General features: G+C 30.0%; 4 protein-coding genes across 8 annotated transcripts; 3 read left to right on the top strand and 1 right to left on the bottom strand.

The window, feature by feature from the left end:
• The first annotated feature begins 319 nt into the window (after window positions 1-319).
• On the top strand, window positions 320-8376 carry LOC127065416 (homeobox protein rough-like). 2 transcript variants are annotated; one of them, XM_050997721.1, is made up of 4 exons: window positions 320-1485; window positions 1965-2241; window positions 5277-5511; window positions 7384-8376. In XM_050997721.1, exons 1-4 carry the CDS (start codon window positions 1273-1275, stop codon window positions 7604-7606), a joined length of 948 nt encoding a protein of 315 aa, XP_050853678.1. In that variant the 5' UTR covers window positions 320-1272; the 3' UTR covers window positions 7607-8376. The 2 variants fall into 2 exon arrangements, 1 of the variants encoding a protein (XP_050853678.1); XR_007782040.1 differs by lacking the exons at window positions 320-1485; window positions 1965-2241; window positions 7384-8376 and adding an exon at window positions 4075-4382 and having other exon boundaries at window positions 5277-5408.
• A 137-nt stretch (window positions 8377-8513) lies between these two features.
• Window positions 8514-17071, bottom strand: LOC127065415 (heterogeneous nuclear ribonucleoprotein A1, A2/B1 homolog). Of its 4 annotated transcripts, none has more exons than XM_050997718.1 (7): window positions 16905-17071; window positions 15807-16018; window positions 15421-15730; window positions 15057-15306; window positions 14654-14872; window positions 13756-13929; window positions 8514-8981 (listed from the first exon to the last, which is right to left on the bottom strand). In XM_050997718.1, the coding sequence occupies exons 1-6, from the start codon at window positions 16923-16925 to the stop codon at window positions 13802-13804; spliced, it is 1140 nt and encodes a 379-aa protein (XP_050853675.1). In that variant the 5' UTR covers window positions 16926-17071; the 3' UTR covers window positions 8514-8981; window positions 13756-13801. The 4 variants fall into 4 exon arrangements, with proteins under 4 accessions (XP_050853675.1, XP_050853674.1, XP_050853677.1 ...); XM_050997717.1 differs by lacking the exon at window positions 8514-8981 and adding an exon at window positions 11757-12802; XM_050997720.1 differs by lacking the exon at window positions 8514-8981 and adding an exon at window positions 11757-12802 and having other exon boundaries at window positions 14723-14872.
• Window positions 17072-17349: 278 nt separating this feature from the next.
• Window positions 17350-22435, top strand: LOC127065195 (protein SDA1 homolog). Its single transcript, XM_050997215.1, has 9 exons — window positions 17350-17701; window positions 17801-17905; window positions 19838-19936; window positions 20018-20533; window positions 20632-20866; window positions 20950-21085; window positions 21159-21474; window positions 21581-22156; window positions 22214-22435. The coding sequence occupies exons 1-9, from the start codon at window positions 17615-17617 to the stop codon at window positions 22412-22414; spliced, it is 2271 nt and encodes a 756-aa protein (XP_050853172.1). The 5' UTR covers window positions 17350-17614; the 3' UTR covers window positions 22415-22435.
• Window positions 17801-19536, top strand: LOC127065198 (origin recognition complex subunit 5). Its single transcript, XM_050997221.1, has 2 exons — window positions 17801-17905; window positions 18028-19536. The coding sequence occupies exon 2, from the start codon at window positions 18079-18081 to the stop codon at window positions 19387-19389; it is 1311 nt and encodes a 436-aa protein (XP_050853178.1). The 5' UTR covers window positions 17801-17905; window positions 18028-18078; the 3' UTR covers window positions 19390-19536.
• Window positions 22436-22604: the final 169 nt, after the last annotated feature.

Genomic DNA, 22604 nt, shown 5'->3' with positions numbered 1-22604 from the left:
AAAAGGCCACCCTTCGTGAACCGTTCTAATGATGACGAAGTATCGAGGGTAAGGAGTTTTAAAAAATGAAAGAAATCTAATTGGAAGAGATCTAATATCCATATCGATGATAACAATACGAATAGCGTATTTCCTTCTGAAATATTACGTTCTGTCCTGCCATTGCTTATATCCTTTGTTAACAAAACGAATTCTTTTAAGAATGACAAAGTATAAAATTAAAAAACAAAGAAAACAAAATATTTCACATATGTAATTTTAAATATTCCACATTAAAAATCATATATGATGTTTAGAACAAATTTTAACTTTCGGAAAGTTACTTTATTGTTTAAACAATTCACTTAATGATGTAAATCCGTACGAATAAAACCAGCGATCAAGTAACCGTGAACTTTTTCGGTAGATAAAATTCGTGCGATAGTTATATTTGTATTAAACGAATAATTGATAATTAACGCGAGAAACAATTTTCTCGAGCGTGATCGCTTCAAGCTGAAACCTTATACTATGGATCGTGCGGTGAGCATTAATACAAGGGGGAGAAACTGTACCTATACGAAAGCGTTTCGTAGAGAAGGGGCGGTGCAAGGAACGACAACGGGGATTAGAAGGAGGCCGAGAGTGGATGGGGGCTGGAGTATCGATGGTGGGGAGTCCCATAGTAGAGTAGGGAGAGTAATGTTACCGACGAACAGTCCCTTCTACTATCGAGATACGCACCACGAGGTGAGAGAATGGACGTGCAACCAAAGTGATTCAGATGCGCGCGTTAACTCGTACTAAACCACTTTCTTACAAGTTTTTCGCTTTTGAAATCGCGTCGTTTTTCGAGTTGGACATACCCGAGGTATCGATTTCGGCATAATTCCTTTTTATTATATTTTTTGCGGTCAAACGTTAAGAAAGATATATTTCAAATGACAGAAGTAAAAAGAGAGAGAAAATAGATCCTCGTTGGAAATCTTTTTATATGGGAAAGGGTTCGCTTATGGTGATAGAATTTATGAAGTGTTCAGAGAAGAATGGATTCGTGAAGTAAAGGAATGATGAAACGTGCTACTTTTATGAGAAGATAGAGAAAGAAAAAGCAGATCTTTTTAAAAGCAACAGAAATTTTGACATACATAGAAAAATAGATATTACATACAGTTGATTTAATATAGTCCTTTTCTTCTACTACTGTCATTCTTTCACACTATCGATTCTTGGATTTCATTCAATACTTTTGGAATTCTCGAAGAAAAACCCGTCGTTACCGTAGTGAATTAAATGTCGACGAAAACAGGAAGACCGTCATCCCCTCGACGGTTCTTCGCTCGTATCTATGGTCATTTAGAATCGACGAAGAAAGTGAATGAGGAAGTGGAAGACTCGAAATCAAGAACAAATTTGGAATCTTCGACAAGAGTGAACGTCTGCGAAAAAAGCACGAATTCTGGCTCGGAAACCTTGCGTTCCTCTCCTCTTGGTGATGTTATACAAGTAAGCGTATCTTTATTTTTTTACTTAAAACCTTTTTTCTTTTGTTATTTTTCTTATTTCTTTTTATCCGAAAAGAAATTTTTTTTATTCAAAAAATATAATCGAAACCATTTATATGTATTTGTTAATATTAAATTTTACTTTAAAAAAATTGTGTTCTTTTCATCAAAACACTAAAAAACATCATGAAATTTCGAAAATTATAAGCAATAAAAAATGGATATAGCTATATGATCCTCTTTCGATAACATAATACGTCTTAGACTTTTTTTGTTAAATTTAATATTTACACATAGATAAAAGTTGGAACATCCTATATATTAAATTTGGAAAATAGTCTGATTTACGATAAAATTTTTGATGATTTAAATATGATAAAAAATGTTATAATTTATAAAGTATACACATATCGTTTTTATATATTTATTTATGAAAACGTGAATCAATATTAATTCGTATTTAAATCTTGTGTGTATCAGGCGAATAACGTAACGGAAGCGATTGAGAAAGAAGAAAATAAAACGCAAGATCCTGAAAGATTGAGAATACCTCAAGATGATGCAAGAATATCCGAAAAGGATTCTCGGTTACCGACCTTAGGAATACCCTTTTTATCTCACACATTTTTTCCCGGTACCCCTAATCACACATTGCACCTGACGCAACTCGCACATCCTTCCGTACTTCCGCCGCATCTTCATGGCTTAACAAATCATCCGGCAACGGATCATCATTTGCAAGGATTCTCTGCCTTCCGTAAGTATTTTTTTATACCTTCAATATCAACAGTCACGTTTTGAATGTCACGTCATGAACAAATTTCTAATATTATTCTAAATCTTACGAGTATAATGTCAACGATCATGTATATCTATTCATTTTTATATAGATATTACATATTATTATTTTAAAACGAGAAATATATATAGCTATCTACATTTATAGAATAAATTTAAAATATACAAATGTTAAGAGATTTTTAAGAGAAACAAAATTTTATTTTACCAAAAGTAAGAATTTCATATAACAATTAAAGTTAGTTAACATACATTTATTTGAACGGCAAATAAAACTATTGTTCGTCTTATACCACGATTATAACGAGTTCAAGAGGAAGTAATCGTAGCGAAGAAATACAACACGAGATTCGATAAATGTCAAAGACGAATCGAAATGATAGCCGTATGGACTATCGGAGAAGAGTCTTTGTCGAAGATACTTTACTCGAATGGTAGTTGTTGAAGGAAGAACGGACGTGCGTGTCTTCATCATAACGCGACTTCGTCAAATCTGCTTATGCCGATAGGACATGCGTTTATTCAAAACGCGTATGTATATTCCTGTTGCGGCAAAGACGGCTGTCCCCGGCTTACCGTGGAAACTTCGAATCCTCGGACCTTTGGAAGTGCACGTCGTATTCACTTGCTAACAAAACCTGCATACTCTCGTATATCGCGTTGTGAATGCTTCTATAATAAAATCAGAAGAGAGATCGAGAACTCTATATGGATCGGATAAATTCTCAATGAATTTGGGGGGAATACGTTTATATCGTAGATGAATCGATAATAATGATAAAATTTTTGATATATTAGATGATAAATTTTATACTATCTTTTTGATGAATAGATCAAAAACGGTTTTATTTTCTTCGTAGATTCGTATGAGATCATTCTTAAACGATAATTATGTCCGTCGTTTTATATGGCAAAGCTCTCAACGTAGAGATAGCACGGAAAAGATTTAAAACGAGAATTAGTTAATAAATTTAACAGATACGCAGAAAACGAAATAGAGATAAAAAGAAGAGAGAAAGAGAGAGGCAGACAGACAGAGAAAGAGAAAGAGAGAGGGTGGAAGAAAATGGATTTAAAAATTTCACTGTTCGCCTGAGATTTCGTCATTGTGAGTCGTTGTTACAATAAATACACACGTATACGTGCACACATTGGGGAGGGTTTATCCCGCTTCGCCACCTCGTGGCGATATTGTGATGAGATTACGAAACGCAGTTGGCCGAATCTCAATGTAGAATATGCATTGCTATATTTCCTCAAACCAACTCCACTCCTCTGGCCTTAAGCCGCTGTCACGACAGGCGCCACGAAAGATACCTGGTCACTCGGAACAAATCAAATATATTATCGAATAATATTTTATCAAATTATTGTTATATTGCTGTTTCATTAATGAGGTGTTATCATTATCTCTAAATAATAGACACATTTTTATTACACTGGTTATTTCTCAGTTTTATTTATATTTTCATTTTCCTCGCTAATAGTATTTTTTATTAAACTACTATGTGCAAATTCTTGAACGTCATTGATTTATATCCACACAGACACACACATATATATATACATATATAATTTATATACACATATATATATGTATATAATATAATATGTATATAAATTAATATGCAAGAAAATCATTAAAAATCATCCAACTATATCTATAACTTTTCACTTCTTTTAAATATAACATTCGAAAAATGTGTTCTTAAAATACATAATATCCGTCATCACCGCGCTTTTATTCTGACGCGGGTTTTAGAGGTAAAAGTAAAAAGCAAAAGATAGATAGAGATAGAGAGAGAGAAAGAGAGAGAGAGAGAAAGAGAGATAGAGAGAGGAGGGAAGGAGAAGAGAAAGGGAGAGATAAATCATATGACAATGAAATCATCGAGGCGCGATAAGTTGTTATCGTTATTGTCAAATCCGTTTCGTTTGGTCTTCGCTCCTTCCAGTTTCTCCTGTAATATTCATTAATGTAAACCTACCGGTATAATGTAACGTGTTCTAGTCGACGTACATATAAAAGATGAAATTTATTCCTCCGTGAAGAAAATTTACGTCGACATATAAAATATAAATGTATGATACTGTTTTAACGTATGTATATTAAATATATAACACAATCAGAAATTAAAGTTTTCCATTAATTACGAACATATGTCGGAAACATTATTGAACCGTTCTTTTCAAAACTAATAATACGATACAGATCATTTATATATAAATTAATTAACACATATTGCAGTACATAATATGATCATTATTAAATTTTGTAAAGTACAGATTCTGTAAAAAAGTGAAGCAAAAAGAAGGTTTTGTTCGATATTTCAAGATGGACGAGTTTTACGATAACGCTTAGTAAGCACTCCTTTCTCTAAAGTGCGAACATCTACGCGGTCCGTCGAGTAGGGTTCAAGGAGCAATTAGGATCCTATTTCCATCCTGAACCAGATTGTACGAAGCCTCGTGCATCTGACTTCCGGTATCATTTGTCCCTCACATCCTAATTATCCTACAATATGGATTGCGGTTACGGCATCAGATTACCGTCGTGTCCGGATAAAACGCGTACCTTCAACAATAAATCTCGAATCTATTTGGTATTTACCATTTGCTTCCAATCGTTACACCATTAATAAATAAAGTATAAATAATATATATATAAACATTTAATATCGTATAACATACAGAATGAATTAATGTTTTATTAGACGAAATAATAATTAAAAAATGATTTAAATGAATTAATATGATGTTCCTAATATATTTCGAAATAGTAAATAAAAAGTTATTGCAAATGGAAATAATTATTGATAACGTGTGTAAAAAATTGACTAAATTAACTTAAATACAAATGATCAGGATTTTAAACACAAAATAACAGACTTCGGAAAATAAATGGATACTTTTCTTTATATTACAATATATGTTTTTCTTATCACTTTATTTAAATAAATAAATTCGTCTTATGAATTTGCACGCAACATACAGTCGCACGTCGTAGAAGAAAGGAAGGCCGACCAAGAAGGCAGAGGACAACATTCAGCGGGGAACAAACATTGCGTTTGGAAATTGAATATCGAAGAGGAGAATACATATCGAGAGGTCGAAGGTTCGAACTAGCAGCCTCTTTGAGATTGACGGAAACACAGATCAAGATATGGTTTCAGAATCGTCGAGCCAAAGACAAGAGAATCGAAAAAGCTCAATTGGATCAGCAATATCGGTGAGTTTAATGTTTCATTATTTTGTATTTGATTCGATATTTACATTGGAAAAAGATTTTCATAATTAATTGTTTTCAAGTGTACATTTATGTACAAATTAAATGTCCTGTTGACGAACATGATGCATGTCAATTTAGAATGCAATTCCGATACAAAATAAAACAGGTCAAAATTAATGAGTAAATAGAAAAAATGTGGCTACTTTGCATACCGGTAGATGATCTTGTCTCTAAAATTCATTTTAGTATCAAGCTTTTTGATCGTATTTGTCACTCGAAAAATTCCTTCGATCGTAAAGCTTCCTGTTGATTCCACGGAAGGATATATATCTTTCATCCCTCGATTCGAGGACTAACAAAAGTTAGGATAACTCGAGTCCTTTTACCTTTTCTTCGTCGTAGTCAAAGGTACGTGGGAACTAACGGATGGCTTTCCCGTCGAACGAACGAACGAACGAACGAACGAATCGCCGAGCCAAGTGGATCGGAAAATCTATTGGTATATAAACCGTACGTGCGCGTTTATCCAGGCGTTTATCTTCGGCTTATCGAGAAGAACCGTCATCGAGTACTTTAATGGCATCAGGTGCACATTGGCTGAATAATACCCGGGAAAGAGAGAGATCTCCTCGTTGGAGGCCGAGAGGGGACCGGTTGACTGTGATTCGAAGTTACGAATCAACGGACTGATTCCTGATACGATAGAATATACCACTAAATAGCCTCTTTCGAGAAGGGGGAGATTACACGCTCGCGTGCCGAAAAACGTTTCTTCGAGTCTTTAAAAGAATAGCCCGGAAAGAAGTTTTTGTACTTCTTGTGAAGACTTTTTTTATCGTATTACCAAAGAATAGAGGAAAAATACTGGCTCGTTTAATGAGTAATATTTTCATCAAATTTCGATGCAGAAATAGTCCTTTCCGTCTTTTTGAGGGAGAAAGAAAGAGATTTTTCTTTTGTATATTTTATATTAGCACCTGATATCATTTTGTATGGAAATATCAATATTTCAATTTGTTCAAATATTAAACGAACCTGTAGGAGTTGCGAAAATGATTTGATAAAAAAATATACAAGTATTGGTTTATCAACAAAAGATAACAGCATTTTATATTTCATAAAATACGTGGAAAGGAAAAGTTCTAATTGAAATTTGATTAAAATTCGAATCTTACACAATTAATTAAGAAAAAAAAAACTTGCGAGGATGATATAAAACGTTAAATCCTAATATCGAGAAGAATCGTACGATTTAAGTATCTTGTCTGGCGCTTCGCCGCAGCTGTGCTAATGACCGTGGTAATGACCATATCGTAGGAGCAATACATCAACCCTGACAAGATAATGATTTAGCTAGATGCACCGTAGCGAAGCACTGTGGAAGCTGCTGCCGCTGCGGGAAGTACCATATGCTTTGAAGGGCCGACATGCTCTCGCTATTGTTATTGAATTTCGCGCATCTTATCTTTCCCATGGCCACATCACGGCTCTATTCCAAGCTTTCCTCTGTATTTTCATTGAAGAATTCACTTCCACGAGAATCCTTCTTATCTCTCTTTCTAAAAATAAGATTTTCATTTGGATTCTCTATTTCAGTGAACGTTTCATGTGTATTTGAAATGAATGAAAGATTCGGTACAGATTTCAACGTAATCGTTTCTGCTTCGAAAAAAAAAGAAATATAAAAAAATACAACAATAAAATAAATACCTTGGAATGTAAAGATCATATCTCTCTATTAAAAATAATATATAATCGTAAAGAGCACGAAAGTGAGTTTTACACGCGATTCATCGTTTAAGTTAAATTCGTGAAAACTAAACTAGAAGACTTACAAGGCTATATTTAGTTTTATTTTGAATTTTCTTTCAGAAACTTTGCTGTTTCCAGCGGCTTCGTAAATTTGCCCATTTATGGAAGCGGTAATTTCTGCAGACTGTGTCTTTATAAAGACGCTTTTGGATCATCCGCTGCACATTCGTGTGCATCCACACACGTTACTACCATAAGTTCTTCGATAGACCAACCTCAATGCAGCAGCAGTAGTGGAAGCGAAATGTCTGATAATCCGTCTACTGTCACATCACCAATTTAAATAGAAGATCGATCTTCGTTTAGTATAGAAAGGTCTAATATACAGTTTTGCTATAATCGGGGACAATTTATGCACGAGATAGCAAATCTCACACAGATAAAACGTTTATTCAGATTTCGCTATTATATTCTCGTCGATATTCCATTTAACAATGGTTAATAATCGATCGCGTGTATAACTATATTAATTGTATTATCGTGTATGAAATATTTGTAATATGTGTAATGTCCAGGGAACGTGTATTAATCGATAAATTTGATCATTCTTCAAACCAAAGAATACGAGCCTCGAAAGAAATTCTTCGTTGTTAAGTTGATCATAGAGAATTCTTTTTTTTAATATATCGCTAATTATCATTCATTTATAATATATTTATTATTGTAAATATATTTTTAAATCGGTATGCGTGCGTATGCGTGAATCATAATTAATTTCTTGTTTATAATCGTAAGATAAAAGTAAATGTATCTTGTATATCTACAAACGAACACACATTTCTTTATTATAAAAATTATTTCTATTTTGTAATCCAATTTTCGTTCGTATATATCGATATCTAAAAAGCTACAAAAAAATTCGATTTGTTTCGAAAAATTAATGACAAAAGAGAATGTATAAAACATTTCAATAAATTCATTATTTATTATAGAACCAATTTCCTATCAAATTATAAAATAATATTCTTTAATAAAAATGATACAATTCTGAAGGATTAAAGAAAGGATCAGAATACATTTTTGTCGTACATCTATGCCTGTACTGAAAGTATTATATATTATCATCGACATCTTTACATGTAAACAACCGACTTTACATTGTGTTAAAAAATTATTATTATTTTGTGTTATGTACAAGGCATAGCTTACAGACTATAATGTCCTTAGGTTTCGATGAATAAACACACGAGGAGACTGAAAGAAACTTTATTTAATCTCATGGAAGAGACATGTATAATTTTTTTTTATACGAAATATTATGTAGCCATGATTAAGAATAAATGTTAATTAAAAAAATCTGTTTTATGGAGTTACAGATAACGAAAGAAAATTTAATTAAATTACGTGTACCAAAATTTACTTACGAAATATTCTCATCAACTATGGATTATTTCTTTTTCTATGATATTAATAAAAATATATACATAAATTACAAGAATAGATACTTTATATATTTAATTGTTATTTCAATATATACAATATGTATAAGTATTAAAAACTGGTTCCATAAAACAGATCAAACTACTGCACTATTTGGATAATGTTAGAATTATTTATATTGCTTAAAATTAATTAATTAATAATTAATTACAACTTACTTTAACTTACCTCCAACGACGGCTGACTCTGGGGAGTAGCGGAAAGAGGCACGATGCGGTCTTGGAGTACCAGTCCAATGGTAAACCAGAAATTAATGAAAACGAAAGACAGCAATTAATACAAGGAAAGCAAAATAAAGTAGCGAGATAAGATGAAAATTACTTTTTTTCATACTTTTCTATACATACACCAATGTGTCACAGTACTGAACATATTATACCAATTTTTTTTTCTTCGATATATATCGAAATTACTTTGATTAAACAAACTGACTACAATTCTACTTGCGATAGTGATTGAGACATTTATATAAATAGTGTATAATGTAAAAAAAAGAAAAATAAAAAATTGTAGACCTTCCATTTTTTTTTTAACTAATTGAATGAATCTTCAAAAAGTTATTGAGATCTTCAAACTGTATGATATCAAAGTATTTAGATAAAATGAAACAAAAATTTGTTATTGTGCGAACATAATACAGCATCGAGCTATAAATTTAGCATTTGCGTGGTTGCAGAACTTACTTTCAAGTTAAACTTACATAATATATAAAATTATTAATGCAATAATGTGAGGATATTCGTAAAACACCTTTCGAATATTGTAGTAAATGCTCTGCATATTAAAAAAAAATTTATGAAAGGTATTTTATTAAAACCTCACATATAAATGGGTGACATGTTAATTATTAACAAAAGAAATATAGTGAATATGTAAAAAAAGGACAAAAAAGAAGAAAAAGAAAAAAGGCCATGCCTGTCATGTTGAATGTCCTGAAAGGAGACAAATATAAATATGCATAATAAATATAATCAGTTTATGGTACTTTATATTGTCCGCAAAATCTTCTTGATCATTTTTTATCTATTTTATCAATGCGCTGTCCAATTAATGTCCAATTTAAACTAACCATGATTTTTTTCCCCCTTTAGAAATATATAGACATGTATAGAAAAGCAATTTACAAAAAAACCACTAAATAGACTTTGCGAACAGGATAAAAATAAAGTACTTATCACGTTTATTTTACTTCATCGATATTTAAATAATGCGAGTGCATGTACACGATCTCGTATATTTTTAAACTTAAAATGATTTTGTCTTTTATACCTAATTTAATAAAAATATTATATTTCTTACATAGGATAAAACATCCTTTGTTATGAAATACTATTGAACATGTTCGAAAACTTAAAATTATAGAAATGTCTAAAGTCAGTAGATTTATTTACAGTGCACGTTGATAAGAACTAATAAGAATAACATTCGTGTCTTTAGAAAACTAGCTATCATTTTTTAACAATTTGTATTACAACCGATTAATGCTTAAAAGTTCATTGCTTGGAAATAAAGAAAAACATTATCATGTGCAGTGAATAGAAATAATATTCTTTAATATCAGTCCTAACTGTATCCATAAAACAACCATAATTTTTATTTTTATAATAGAAAAAGAAAAAAAAATGGATACTTAATCAGAGTACCACTAAACATTATAAATATCATGCATACACAATTTACCTTTCAATTCCCTATATATATATATCTAAACAGATGATTCTTGAATTCCTACCTGTGGTTGCACTACAGAGGCTAGCAAATATCCTAGCAAGGTCTAGTCTGCTGCAGAGGTCAGAATCCTTTAGTTCAGCTACCTGCCTGCTTTTTAGTTTCTTCATTGTATTCATGCTTCTAATCAGCCACACTAAAGATCCATCAAAAAAGTCTAGCTATGTTTACTACTCTTTACTTTCATGAATTTTATGCGGATACTATACGACACACTACCTATCAAATCTAACAACACAGTTTTCCTGTATAACACAGCTTTACCTAACAGTCACATTCCACTTACCATTAATAATGATATATGACAGCAAAACCTGATCACTATAAAAGTGACTGTAAGGCAGGTAAATAAACTTACAGACTAGTAGACATTGCTAAACTTTAGCATTGATTTCAAATTTAAGTACAAAACTTTTAATAAGCTGCATTTTAACACTGAACTACACTATGGACACACATACTAATATCATAATCAGTGTTGCACGGTTAATTAAATAATTGGGATGATCTACGACTATAACATATGTTTGTTTAATATTTAAATATAGAATTAGACTAAATAAAAGACTAAACAGTTAATAATTTTGGAATAATTTTCTAACTGAAGAATACTTGAAAATATAAAATAAAATAGGTACGAGATATATCAGGTAAAAAAAAAAGGGTTTGGTTATTAATTATTGGGTATTATCTTCTAAATTATAAAACAGCTAATGAGATATATATTATTAGCCTAAATTTCTGTGTATAAAAGCATCATGTATATCAATTATATTTATTTAGTACAACACTGATTTTACTTCTCAACCTTGGTTGTGGATTTACTTGAGAGGGATACGAAAAATATTGAAATAAAATCTAAATTATATCTCCTGAATATCCTTAATTTATGAAAATAGGTTTTCAATTTGGATAAGAGTAACATTATAATTAATATGATATAATACTAACCACTTCTTTTCTGTTCCTTTTCTGGTAAGTATAGAGATACAGAATAAAATTCCTATTTTAATCAAATAAGGGCATATTATCTTTCAAAATGAAAGAATTATCTAAATTGTCAACCTATGTAAAACTATAAAAATATTTTTCCTACCACTTTTTAATAGCAATATGAATTTTATATAATATTCTTTCAATTTATCATAACTCTGTATTAGTCACGTTATAACTACTTTCACGAACAAAAATATAACGTATCCCTTCAGCTATAAATCCATATGAATCTTAATTACGCATTAAAATTAAACAAAATTGATAATAGGTTTTTTCGTATATACAAATTATTTAATACTGTCTTTACACATAAATATAAAACACTCATTGGTGCCTTCATTTTCTACGCAGTTGACAAAAGTACAACAATCTTTTCTATCATACATGATATTTAAATCTTTCCGCCGGTATACTATCTGTCTTCATCTGTCTATACTTTCCTGTTCTCTGCAATCCTCACAGCTATAATTTTTGTACCTCTGACTTAACCTATGCTGCTGATCGATTTTTCGTTGTTTCATAAATTAAAGAGTGACGTGGAAAAGGTTCTGGTCAGTTTTATTAGCTAGCTCTTAAAACATTACAACTTAATCAATAATTGGTTAATCTAAGTAACCTATAAAATGCTGACTGACGCTATGCTTTTTCTTAATTGCCTACTTTAACTGCTATTAAAACTTTATCAATATTCTTTCATATATTTTCTCTTGCATCAAAAATTTCTACCTAAATAATAAAAATTGCATTTTTTTTTACCCAAAACGTACGATCAAAATAGTAAAACCTATTATTTGTAAATAAACTATTTTTTCGTCATGAGGGTCAGTTGAGCTTTTCAATGTCCACAATGTTATCCTACACAAACATTATCTAATACACCGCAGAAATGAATGTAACAAAGTAATATGCAATTAATCAGGTTGCATGGTATAGATATACCGTCAATCAGAAAAAGATTCAGTTCTTAACTATTCCAATACACGAGTCTTTTATGGGTGGTAATTGTGATTAAACAAATAATCATTGCCTCTTCTAATAAGTATTATATGTGCCAGTCAACATGTGCTGACACTGCCTAAGAAATATGATGCAACAATTTCACATGATGAGTTGAATGTGTAGGGGATGTGGTAGGTGCTAGATACCGAAACAAATACAGGCATAAGCCTCCCTCACTGCAAGCTAACAGATGATGCTTCTCTGTCCTGTATCCTGATTGTCCTGCCTGGTCTTGTCTCTAGCCTTATAGCCCTGCCTGCTCCACTACTAAACAGTACAGAAGTACTGGCGACTAGAAGACAAGTAGTAGGTTCACCTGAGGTTTAAAAGTCATAAATCTGTTAGTTGCAATGACTGAAAAGTCCCAGAAATTGTAAAGGTCTATAAGTTTTGCGCTAAAGTGTTATGTGAAAGGGAACAAAACACTTCTTTTAATTTATATGCATTAAAACTTCATGATCATAACAGAAAAGGTACATACTTAAAGAATGCAACCAAATATCTATACACTGCACAAAAATAAATAATGAGAATTAAGAAGAGACAACTTATATTATACAATAATTATAAAAAAGAAATGATATAAAACCAGAATATAGAAAATAATAAAATAGAAGCATGAAATTAAATGTTCATACATCCAATATATTTTCTGAAAGAAGTGGATATATATAGTACATGTATTTTGTATGGAGATAGCCAATTTTATAAATTTCTTATTAAATTTGAATAGTAGCAACAAAATTTAATTAAATAATTGTTCTGTTTAATTTTATTAAGTACTGCTTCAAGAATTTTTGAATTAAAGTGAAATTAAATTTGACAACTAAAATAAATATTTTTACTAAATACCTGCTCTAGTGATAGATTTGCCCTAAATTAAAATATTAAAATAGAAACTATATGCTACTTAAATCTGATAAACTGTCTTCCATTGTGCCTTTCAATACCTTACATCCTACATATTCATAATAATATAAATATATTATATTTGTGCATGACAGTTAACCCTTCTGACAATTTCTACATACTGCACTTTGTTTCATTTTATTTCAAAAATATTTCAAATTTCTCTAAATATTTTTAGTGATTAAACGAAATATAAGACACCTTAAATATATCTAAATAGAGATGAAGTACACATCGATATGGATATGGTTTATTCAGAAGAAGCAAGGAGTTTACCTGCACTACAGGTAACAGTTTTCAGAAAAGAAAAAATAAAACGATTTAAGAAAAAAGGTTAACAAAAAATATAATCATGCTTACCATGTGAGGGAGAATGAATGAGAGAGCTAGTTGTGTGACAGAAACTTTAGTATCTTCTACCACCACCTCCACCTCCGCCGCCACCCATATTTCCACCGCCAAGAGAATTGCCACCATAGCCTCCTTGATTTCCATAACCTCCACCACCTCCTGAGTTACCTCCACCCATAGGACCTGTAAACATAATAAAATAAAAATATTAGTAAAATTATACAGTATATAAAATAGAACTAACAAACGTGATCCCAAAAGTCTCAAGTTTTTTTTGTAATTATATAACCATTATGGATTGTTAATTTTAGTCAAGGTGAATGTTTCTGGAAAAAGTTACTGATATTTTCTTTTTTTTCTTTATCTATCTTTTCCTTACAAAGTCAATACTCGTACTTTGGGAATATTGATTAAATAAATATCCTAGGATAGCAGAGAGAGAGTGGACAAAGGCGCTCCTTCTCACTGCAACATCGCGCCTAATGTCTTTTCTCTTAAATATATCAATATGCTCAAATTATTAAATTTTGACAAACTATAAATATATAAACAGAAATGTGTAATAAATGTTAGTACTTATTTGGCAATATAGTTAGCATAAATCCCACCATGCTATCCAATGTTTATAAAATTATATCCACACAATCCAGTACAAGGGAAGTGGATTCTTAATAGTAGGATATAAAATTATTTGTAATTAAAATCAATCATAAATTTCGATGTTTATGCCGACGCAACTTGTGTAACTTAAGTCTTATTATCATATCAGATATATGATCTGTGTAACAGACATGTGTATATAAATTTTACATTATGAGACGATTATACTAAGTGTGAGATATCAAAAGCACTCAGTTACTCAAGATGCGTGGCAGACGCGTTGGCGTTTGAGAAGGAGGGAAGCAACCTTGTCCACCAAAGGGCGGTAGCCATCTCGAGTCTCCAGACTGTCGGCCACTAGGACCCATATTAATACCGTAGGGTGCTGGTCTGCCTCCAGAGTTGAAATTATTTCGTACTGGTCCACCACCATAGCCTTGTTGATATCCTCCTCCAAAATTATCATTACTCCAGTTTCCACCACTGTTGTAACCACCTTGACCGCCTTGGCCACCCCATCCTCCACCTTAAAAAGTAAATTCTAAATTAGAAATAATATCATTTAATTATAGCTTTATTTTATAGTTCAAAACTTTTTATTTGTAATTATATAACTTGAGTTCAACTTACAGACAAGTTTTAACATCTAATACAAAATATGAAATAAAGTTTTATAATAGTGTAGTAAAATAATTTTTTTTTCTGCGAACCTTTACCTTGATTCTGGTTTTCCCATGGGCCGTTACCTCCCCAACCTCCTTGATTACCTCCACCATAACCACCTTGATTACCACCATTATTCCAATCTCCACCACCTCCACCACTTCCACGGCCTCCCCAATTGCCTCCACCCTGATTTCCACCACGTGGTCCTCTTCCAACACCTTGTCCTCCTCTGCTTCCACCACCGCCACCACCATCTCCTCCACTAGCAGATGCCATTTCTGCTCTACTCAAGGCCTGTTAGAAAATTCATATAATAAAATAGAAATAGAGAAAGAGAAAATTAAAATCATATACAATAAAAAGTTCATATATTTAATTTACTTAATATATTAAACAGCTGATGTTTACCTTTTTGACATCAACTTGTTTTCCACGTATCTGATGGTTACGCTGAAGGCAAATTTTATCAACAGGATCATAATCATCAAACTCGACAAAACCAAATCCACGTTTTTTCCCTGTTTCTTTGTCTGTAACAATGCTAATTGAATTTATACTTCCATAACTTTGGAAATATTGTCTGAGATCTTCTTCCTCATGATCATCCTTTAAAGCACCGACAAATAATTTTTTTACTGTTACAGCTTTAGGTGTACCAATTTCTTGTCTCGGCACAGCTCTTTTAGGTTCTACTACTCGACCATCAACTCTATGTGGTCTATAAAATATTATAACTAAGTAATTACACAAAGCTATAAAGATTGGAACTATTGAACTTATATTATAATACGTACCTTGCATTTTGAGCGTCATCTACCATATGAGCACGTGAATAAGTAATAAAACCAAACCCCCTGGAGCGTTTGGTTTTAGGATCTTTCATAACAACTACATCTACGATTTCACCCCATTGCTCAAAATGCTTTTTTAATGAATCATCTGTAGTTCTATAATCTAGGCCCCCAATGAACAATTTCCGAACATGTTCAGGTTCATTCTTACCATCCTAAAATAATGTTAATCACGTTTAAGCATACTATATATGAAACATACATTTTGAATTTATCTTCGAAAAATTAATATGAAAAGAAAATATTTTTGGTTAGGATTACGAATGGATGAAAAAGTACTTATAAAGAACTTTTTTTTTTTTACTACAATCGCAATAATACGAATATTTTTATGTTTATCCTAGAAAACAAATGTTTATATCCTAGAAAAAAAATGTATAAATGAAAAATCATAGTTTCAAAGACGCTTTCAAAATGGCGTAGCGTGGGTACGCTAAACTCGGATAAAACTCATAATGGAGAAACTCATAATTTACTTATCAGTTTATAGGGAAAATATTTCATTTTAATAAGTAATATTTAATGTTTACATTACATAACAGTAACGTTAATAAGAATCGTATAAAAGTGTATAGTTATGTAAAAGCAAATATAATTTATCACTTCGAGCGAAGAAATACTGTTATAGCCTTCACATTATAGTAATTTAACGAAATTATATTTCCAGTAATAATTAAGGAGAATTCTAGTCGGTAATTAATTTTTATGAAAAATTCATGTCAATGGATTATAAATACATTGAAGGATATACATCGATGTTATGTAAATTTTGTATATATATTTGCAGAATAGTAAGAAAAATATGAAATATCTGAAAATAAGTTGATTATTGAATTATTCGACAAAAATAAATGTCCTTGCAAAGAAATTTCTAACGAAATCGAAGAAAGAAATGATGCATTCTAATATAACATTAAAATACATAAAAGAAAGGAACAAGAGACGAATACTTCGTATAATTTCATGTCGCGAAGAAAATATATAAAATCAAGTTAATAATCAAGAATAAAAAATAAAATGTTTGTATAATTTTGTACTTACATCATGTTCCATTTTCACCATTTTCGCTCACGAAACACAGAACCACACAATTTTCAAGAGAAAATACGACACAAACGAGCAAGTGATGCTGCACCAAATGGAGTCGTTCACGTAGTCCGATCGATTACGCTCCTTTCGACGATGTGTGTGAACCCCGTACTATAGAAAAGCATTATGGCAGCTATCTCACTGCGCATGCCTCGATGTTTAAATCTGAATATTTCTTTACCATTTCAATAATTATTTATAAAAAAGACAAACAAACAAAAATTATACGTAATATAAAGATTTAATGTAATTTCATAAACAATTTCGCTCTTTGAACGTATTTACAATATTTTAGAAATAAATCCAGTCGTACCAACTATTTAAATGTTCTATTGGTATTACGTACTACTAGATACATTTTACGAATGAAAAAAAATTGGTACGTGAGAATGGGAACTTTATTACATGATTACGTCCACGTGCATAATTTTTCGGTTAAAGTTTTGATTTTAAACTTTTTATATATAAAAATAATAGATTTTAATATTGTAAGTTTATTCATATACAGTTTCAAAAGATAACAAAATAATATATCGAGTTATTCATACTTTATGAATATTACGTATTTTATTTATTGTTTTATATGAACGATAAATAAGTGTAACTTTGTGTTGAAAACTTTCTACTTCATCTGTCAATTTTGTTATAAATGAAGAGGAAAAATGGTTCGCCATAATAATCAGCTTCCAGACAATATTCCACAGTTGCAAAATCTCATTAAGCGTGATCCTGAGTCGTACAAGGAAGAAGTAAGTTTTCTTTAAAATATTGATTTCAACAGTAGTAGTTTATTTTCTTTTTATTCACTTGAAATGTATCAGATAACTAATTTTTGCTTATTTTTTTAGTTTCTCCAGCAATATCTTCATTATAAGGCTACTTTGGATATATTCAATTTGGCTCCAAATAAGTTTAATAAAAGTCTCGATGAATTAGTAATATTTATGACTCAGGTGAGTAATTGCATTTTAAATTAAGCAAAATATTGACCTTCTTTTTTTTGTCATATACATGATTCATAATATTTTATAATATATTCATAATATCATACATATTTTCATAATTTTTCTTTCAGATATAATAAATAAGATTTTCCAAATATTTTTTACGTTTAAAAACCTATTTGATGATTTCAATAATGGAGTCTTGTTTACAAAATCTCAATACAAAAATAAAATGTCGCGAAATAATTATAAGACAATTATATTCTTTGATAGGTATACAAGATGAACCAATGCCAAATAGTATTTTTATATATGGTCATGTTGCTACAGGAAAATCATTAGTTACTTTGCATTTATTAAAATATTTACAATATAATTTTAGTATTGTTAATTGCATTGAACATATAAACAACAAACATATATTTGAATATATCTTAAATGATTTAATCCCAGATCCAATATCTAGCCCAAGTCTTACTGCTAATATTGGAAGCCTTAAGTGTGATAATATTGTTACTTTTATAACAAAACTTCAATTAATTTCAAAGTACGATAAACGTCCAATTGTCATCGTTCTTGATAAGTGCATGTACATGAGAGATACAGATAATCACCTCTTACCAGTGTTTTTAAGATTGAAAGAATTATCAAATATTAATGTTTGTACAATCTTTGTAAGCAATGTGGTATGGGAAAAGTGTTATACACAAATTGGCTTATTTGAACCAATCAAAATTCATTGTGCCCAGTATACCAGAGAAGAAATATTAGACATTTTGTTGTCATACAAACCACAAGATTATAGTAATACTATTTATAAAAATTACTTAAATCTTTTTCTGTCTGTATTTTATAGATTTTGTAGAGATCTTAAAGAACTTCGTTATATGGCTAAAATAAATTTTAATAAATATATAGAACCAATAAAATCTGGATTAGTAAGAGAAGATGATGTTTCAGGATTATGGCGAAACATTTCAACTACATTAATATCCAATTTAGAAGTTATATATCTTAGAGTTTCAACAGAAGATTTTGTGCAGCATAGTCATGTGTCCAAAGAAATTGAATCTACTGCAAAATTGGCATTAAGTTTTGAACTACCATTTTATGCTAAATATATTTTGATAGCTGCTTATTTAGCATCATACAATCCTCCTAAAGAAGATAAAGCTATCTTTATGAAATTAAGCAGTAAAAAAAAAAAGAAAATATCTAGAAAAAAAACAAAAAATATACAATCTGGTCCACATAGTTTTCCTATATCTAGATTGCTTGCTATATTTTGTACTATTCTCGATGAAAAAGTTGATGTGAATGCTATTTTACTTGCTCAAATTCCTACAATGTATCAACTTGGATTATTAGCATCTATTGATAATAATAATTTAGATGAACCAAAATTAAAATGTTGTGTAAATTATAATTTTGTATCGATTATAGCAAAAACAGTAGGAATGAATATAAGAGATTATTTGTTTGATCCTGAGTAATACTTATCATATTGGCATCATAAATTTAATTTGTTATAAATATTTGAAGACTGCTCTTTGACCTTATATGATACAATTATATGACTTATAATTTTGTAAGCAATTACTGCATTGTTTACTATATTTCTATTGTTTCTTAATGCATATGCACAAAATTTGGTTTTTATTATTTAATTTATATAATTTATATCACAATGTATTTGCTATAGAGTACCCATATTTAATGTACTAATATAGTTATTCATAATTTTGTATTAATTTTTTATATTTGATATATAATAAAAAATATTATTAAAATACATATACATATATTCCTAATAATTTGTTACGATAAGTTTTCAATACAAATATTAATGAAATATTAAATGTTTTTATGTCTACATTTATGTATGTTGTACATTAGTTTTAACAATCTATATGGTTTTTCAATTTTGTCCTTTTAATTTAGGTTGCCCATTGTTACCCAGATGAGTTAAAAACTTTTCCTCAGGAGATCATAGATATACTACAAAAACATAATACTATTTTAGACAATGATATGCGAATGGTAAGTATTAATTTATTATTTTGATCATATGTTCATTTAAGACATTTTTTAATGATTATATTTTATACAAATTTTCTCCAGACATTTTGTAAGGCATTGATCCAGATGCGCAACAAATATTTATTAGAGCCAATAACACTTCTCAGCTTATTTTTTGAGCTCTTAAGATGTCAAGATAAAGCTTTAAGACAATTTCTCCAAACACATATTATTACTGATATTAAAAATATTAATGCAAAACATAAAAATGCCAAAGTTAACACAGCTTTACAAAATTTTATATTTACAATGTTAAAAGATACTAATGCTAGAGCTGCAAAAATGTCTGCTGATGTTATGATAGAATTGTACAAGAAAAATGTATGGAATGATGCAAAAACAGTAAATATTATATCTACTGGTTGCTTTTCAAAAATTACAAAAGTAGTCGTCACTAGTTTACAATTTTTCTTGGGTAATGATGAAGAAAAGGAAGATAGTGACAGCAGTGACAGTGATGATGAACCCAATATTAAAGAAGTTATGATGGCTAATAAAGTAAATAAGAAAACAAAAAAGCGTGAAAGAATGTTGAAGAAGGCCAAACAGTTATTAGTTGTGAGTAAAGACATGTAATACATTTTTTAAATGAATTTTTCACTTATGTTATATATCTTACATAATATATATTTCTAATTTCATCATGAATATTTTAGAAATCTAAAAAAAAGAAAGTAAAAGCACCACAATTTAATTTTTCTGCATTACATTTAATTCATGACCCACAAGGATTTGCAGAAAAATTATTTAAACAATTAGAAAAAAATAACGATAGATTTGAAATTAAATTAATGACTTTAGATGTTATCTCTAGACTTATTGGTTTGCATAATTTGTTTCTATTTAATTTTTACCCTTATCTACAACGGTTTTTGCAACCTCATCAAAGAGGTAATTATTTCAATTAAAAAAGCAAAAAAGAAATTACTATTCATGTAGCAATATATACTTTTCATTATTATTATAAATTACAGAAGTAACAAAACTGCTACAATTTGTAGCACAAGCTAGTCATGAATTAGTGCCTCCAGATGTATTGGAACCTGTTCTTAAAACTTTAGTGAATAATTTTGTAACCGAAAGAAATTCTGGAGATGTTATGGCCATTGGGTATATCATTTATTAATATTTTTATATACAATTTTTTTATAGACATGAGTTATAATATAAAATTCATTTTTAGGTTGAATGCTGTTCGTGAAATATGTTCACGATGTCCATTGGTTATGAATGCAGATCTTTTAAAAGATTTGGCTCAATACAAACATTATCGAGAACGTAGTGTAATGATGGCAGCAGCATCTTTAATTACCGTCTATAGGCAAACAATGCCAAGTTTACTACACAAAAAATATAGGGGCCGTCCTACTGAAGCTACAATAAATTTAGATACATTAAAATATGGGGAAATAGCTGCTAATGATTTTGTTCCAGGAGCAGAAGTGTTACTTAATAGTAACTGTAATGATACTTTAGAAATAGATTCTGAAAATAGTGAGGTATGTAAATTAATGTATAATCATACTTATAATTTATCTGATTGTGTTTTCAATCATGATAATTATTCAAATTTACAATATCTTGAGAAAGTTTTTTTCTCTGCAGAATGAAGATCAATGGATTGATGTACAAGATAGTAATGAGGAAATTAATGAAGAAGATTGGGTTACAGATGATGAAACAGATGTATCTTCTGATAATCATAGTACGGATGATGAAAACAATATCGAAGATGAAGAAAATGTAGAAGAACAGAAACAAAAAGATTGTAAAGAAGAAGTTGACATTGAAAATAAAAAAGAGCATGAATTATCTGAAGAAGGTGTAAAAACAAACAAATCGCGTTTAAAAACCAGAGAAAAGAAAAGGGATAAAAAGTTAAGGAGAAGAAAGCAAAAAGAAGAGAGGAAAGCGAAAGCAAAAGTACAAAAGAAAGAGGAGTTAACTGCTGAAAAAAAAATACAGGCATCTTTAGTTTCAGTTGAACGTTTACTCTCGGACGAAGATTTCAAAAGAATTGACATGGCATTAGTTAAACGACAAATAATGCCTGCTAAGTTTGGTGTAAAAAGACCACATTCATCCGATGAAAATCGAGGAGAATTAGTTAAGCTTGGTGATATCGAAAATATTCATAAAAAACGTAGACATGATAAGGAAGCACGATTAGAAACTGTAAAGGTATGCATAGTATATCATTCATATTTCTAAAAATATGACATATTTTTTTTCTTTCAGAAATCTCAAGAAGGTAGAGAAAAATTTGGTTATAAAGATGGCCGCCAAAATCCATTATGTAGTAAAACGAATCGTGAAAAGAAAAAAACCAAAAATTATCAAATGATTAAACACAAGCTTACAGGAAAAGTGAAACGTTCTTTCAAAGATAAACAAATTGCCCTCAGAAATTATTTATTAAAACAAAAAAGAATGAAATAATAATTCTTATTTACGATATAATTCTCATTTATTTATTTACCTCTGTGTTGGTCTTTTATTTTTATAAATGTTTTAAGTAATAAATATAATAAAATTTGTTGTGTAAAAAAGATTATTAATACTTAGGGCTGTCATTATTCTTGTTTTTATAATGATTTATATTTATTATGAATTATATATGATTCAGTTG

Source organism: Vespula vulgaris, chromosome 7 (assembly GCF_905475345.1).
Source record: "Vespula vulgaris chromosome 7, iyVesVulg1.1, whole genome shotgun sequence".
Lineage (NCBI taxonomy): Eukaryota > Metazoa > Arthropoda > Insecta > Hymenoptera > Vespidae > Vespula > Vespula vulgaris.
This window is presented reverse-complemented; position numbering and strand designations above follow the sequence as displayed.